Below are 2,844 nucleotides of genomic sequence, written 5' to 3' on the forward strand. Positions count from 1 at the left end.
GGCAGGCAGAGCGCGCCTGCGCGGGGTTGCTTTGACCCCCGTCACGTGACCACAATTCCCAAGGTGCTGCGGGTGCTGTTCCTTATCTACCCAGAAAGTAGATGGAATGGTGGGGCGGTGCCTCTGCGAAATCCAGCCAATAGGAGCGTGGAACAGAAGTGACGCGCCCTTCTGGTCTTCCAGTAGCGGACCGTGGAAGGTACGTTGAACGCATGCGTCCTTTGGAAGGCTAGAAAAAGGGTCTGCTGGCGGGCTGTGTCGGAAACATGGAGCAAGGCTACGGAGGTAAGTACTGGTTCTTCGGCGCGGTTTGGGAAGGTGCGACCTGGGAGGGGAAACCGCCGCCACGCGGGTTCTGCATCCCTGGGCTTTCGGCTAGAGCGCGGTAGCCGCACAGCGGCTCTGTGGAGAGGTGGCCACGGCGCGCGCGCAGGCCATTGGGGGAACGGCGCCGTGGTCCTCTGGGCGCCGCAAGCGGATTGGCCGGCAGGACCCGAGGGGGCAGACGGGAGTCACCGCTACGGTGCTGTTTGGGGGCTCCTCGGGCTGTCTGGGCCATCACAATCCCGAAAGGTTGGAGGAACTCGGACGGACCCGGCGCTGGCGACCTCGGTGTTCGCTGTCCGCCTTCCTCTTCCGAGGGCTCCACAAAATGGCGGCGCGGGGGGGGCGGAGCCTCAGCGCGCGGCCGGGGTCCGTCGCCGAGGTCCGGGAGTAGGGTGCTCCGTGCTCCCTTTTTGGGTGTTAGCTGGACCCAGGGAACTCGGCGGTGCTCGCGGCTGGCGCACTTGGCCCGGGGCGCCCATCCCGGAAGCCGAGCGTCAGCCCGGTGCGTGCCGGCGGTGGTCTGTAGAGACGACGGCGTAGGACGAGACTGGGCCAGATATTAAGTTTCCCCGTGCGACGTTGGAAACCAGCTGTATTCCGGTTTAGATGACAGACTGGCTGTTGTTCAGGTCGCCCCTTATGGTGGCCTAGAGGAGCTAAGGGGCGGTAGAGGAGGTAACGTGCCCATTTCCCATTTGGCTCCACGGCTTGCTTACCATAGGACCTTCCTACTTCCTGTCTCTGGAGTCCCACCCTTCTTGGAGACCTTGCCCTGTGCTGAAAGCCAAATTTGCCAACGGAACAATTAACATAGGAGGTGGTGCTCCGCAGTAGTAGAACTTGGTGGTCTAATACTGGCTACAGTCCTGGAGAAGGCCTGGACCTCCTTCTTCCTCCCCCATCCCCTTTCCCCTACGGGGATTGAACTCGGGCCTTTCGCACTGAGCTGCTCTCAGTTAAGTTGCCCAGGCTGGACTTAAATTTGGGATCCTCCTACCTCAGCCCCCCAGAGTGCTGACCTTACTGGTGTGCTCCACCATCACATCCCAGCAAGGTCTGGATCTTGAGAAGTGTCAGGATCCCATTTAAGGGGAATTGCTGAGGAAGAGTCCTGCAGTTTGTGGTTGGGTGTCTGTAGAACTCTAGGGAACACACAACCTGGCTCTTCGGGGCTTTCAAAACCTGGCTAAATCTTCCATTCTTTGCCTTCCTACCAGGTATTTTTTGCCAGAACCTTTGTTCTAGAGGGTGGTAGTCCCCCACTTGCTACCTCCTGAAACCTTTTAAGATATTGCTGCCTTCCTGGTTTCTGTCTCAAGAAATGTGAGATTACATGAAAAGATCAGTGCCTTTCATAGAACCCCCAAGGTTGCTTGGTCACTTGTTAGAATATGCTTTCTACTTTTTTACTGTACCATTGGCAAGAGTGTAGCCTTCAAAGGTGATCGGAGGGCTAATGTCAGTCACAGTAGGATCATGGATCAACTTGTGAGCCTTTGTTCTCTCATCTTGAGTAGCAGTCCGGAACATTTGCTGGCTGCTTATTCAGTTAGTGGTGGGAGTCCTGAGGAGGGAGATGAGAATACATCCTGGGCTCATCGAAATAGTCATTTGACATGTGGACAGCTGGGTGCTGGGCTGTAAGGACACCGACATAAAGTGTGGTTTATACTCCTGAGTAGCGGGACAAAAGGGCAGTCTGGTGCCTTAGGGCCAGGCTGAGTGATGAAGACCCAGAGAGTAATTGGAGGGTTTAAAAGTCACATAGAAGTGAAACCCAAAGGGCCGTGGTTTATGTCAGCAAATTCGGAAGTTTGCTCCCAGTTATGGGGTATCTGGTGGCAGTCTGAGCTGGTTTTCCAGCTGTGTGGGCCAGATTGTGGGACCTTGTCCTACATGTGTCATCCTCAGTTGTAGATTGAGGTTTGGGAGCTGGGAGATTCTATGCTAACGCCCCTCAGCAGGTGATGGACGGAACTGATTGCCAAGCCATGTTCCCTCCCCCTTCTGCTTTGAACTCAGCCTGGTGAAATGAGATAATGCAATTAGCCAGAGAGGAGTACCTTTTAGAGAGAAGGCACTGGGTTATGCTGCCTTCTTGTAAGGTGGGCGCTGAGTGCCTGTGAGGAGATCCCTTTAGTGCTGCAGTGCTTCAAAAGCCCCATTCTTAACTATGATGAACAGGATTTTGACACACAGAATCATCTTCTTGCAGGATATGGGGCCTGGAGTGCTGGACCTGCCAACACCCAGGGTAAGAGAGACCTTCGTCATGGATAAGACTCTGGCTTCCCCCACCCAGGGGCCTAGCATGGCAGTTCCAGGCAAAGAGTCAGCAGATTTTTTTCTATACTGGGTCAGATAGTAGATGTCTTCAGCTTTACAGGCCATAGAGTCGCCATAGTACAGAACTAGCCATAGATAGATACAGTATAAAGTGCACAGTGATGTGCAAGGGTGTCTACACTGAAGTTTTTATGCGCACTGAAGTCTAATAGTTTTTTTTTTTTTTTTTTT

General features: G+C 54.3%; 1 protein-coding gene across 1 annotated transcript in view; it reads left to right on the forward strand.

Moving 5' to 3' along the window:
- The first annotated feature begins 17 nt into the window (after window positions 1–17).
- Window positions 18–2,844, forward strand: part of Akap8 (A-kinase anchoring protein 8) — a 19,146-nt gene continuing 16,319 nt past the window's right edge. Inside the window, exons 1-2 of the mRNA XM_010640058.3 lie at window positions 18–285; window positions 2,543–2,581. Coding sequence (XP_010638360.1) covers window positions 267–285; window positions 2,543–2,581 — 58 coding nt within the window. The 5' untranslated portion in view covers window positions 18–266. The remainder of the gene's footprint in view (window positions 286–2,542; window positions 2,582–2,844) is intronic.

Source organism: Fukomys damarensis, unplaced genomic scaffold, assembly GCF_012274545.1.
Source record: "Fukomys damarensis isolate Sample0158 unplaced genomic scaffold, DMR_v1.0_HiC HiC_scaffold_37, whole genome shotgun sequence".
In the NCBI taxonomy this organism is placed as follows: domain Eukaryota; kingdom Metazoa; phylum Chordata; class Mammalia; order Rodentia; family Bathyergidae; genus Fukomys; species Fukomys damarensis.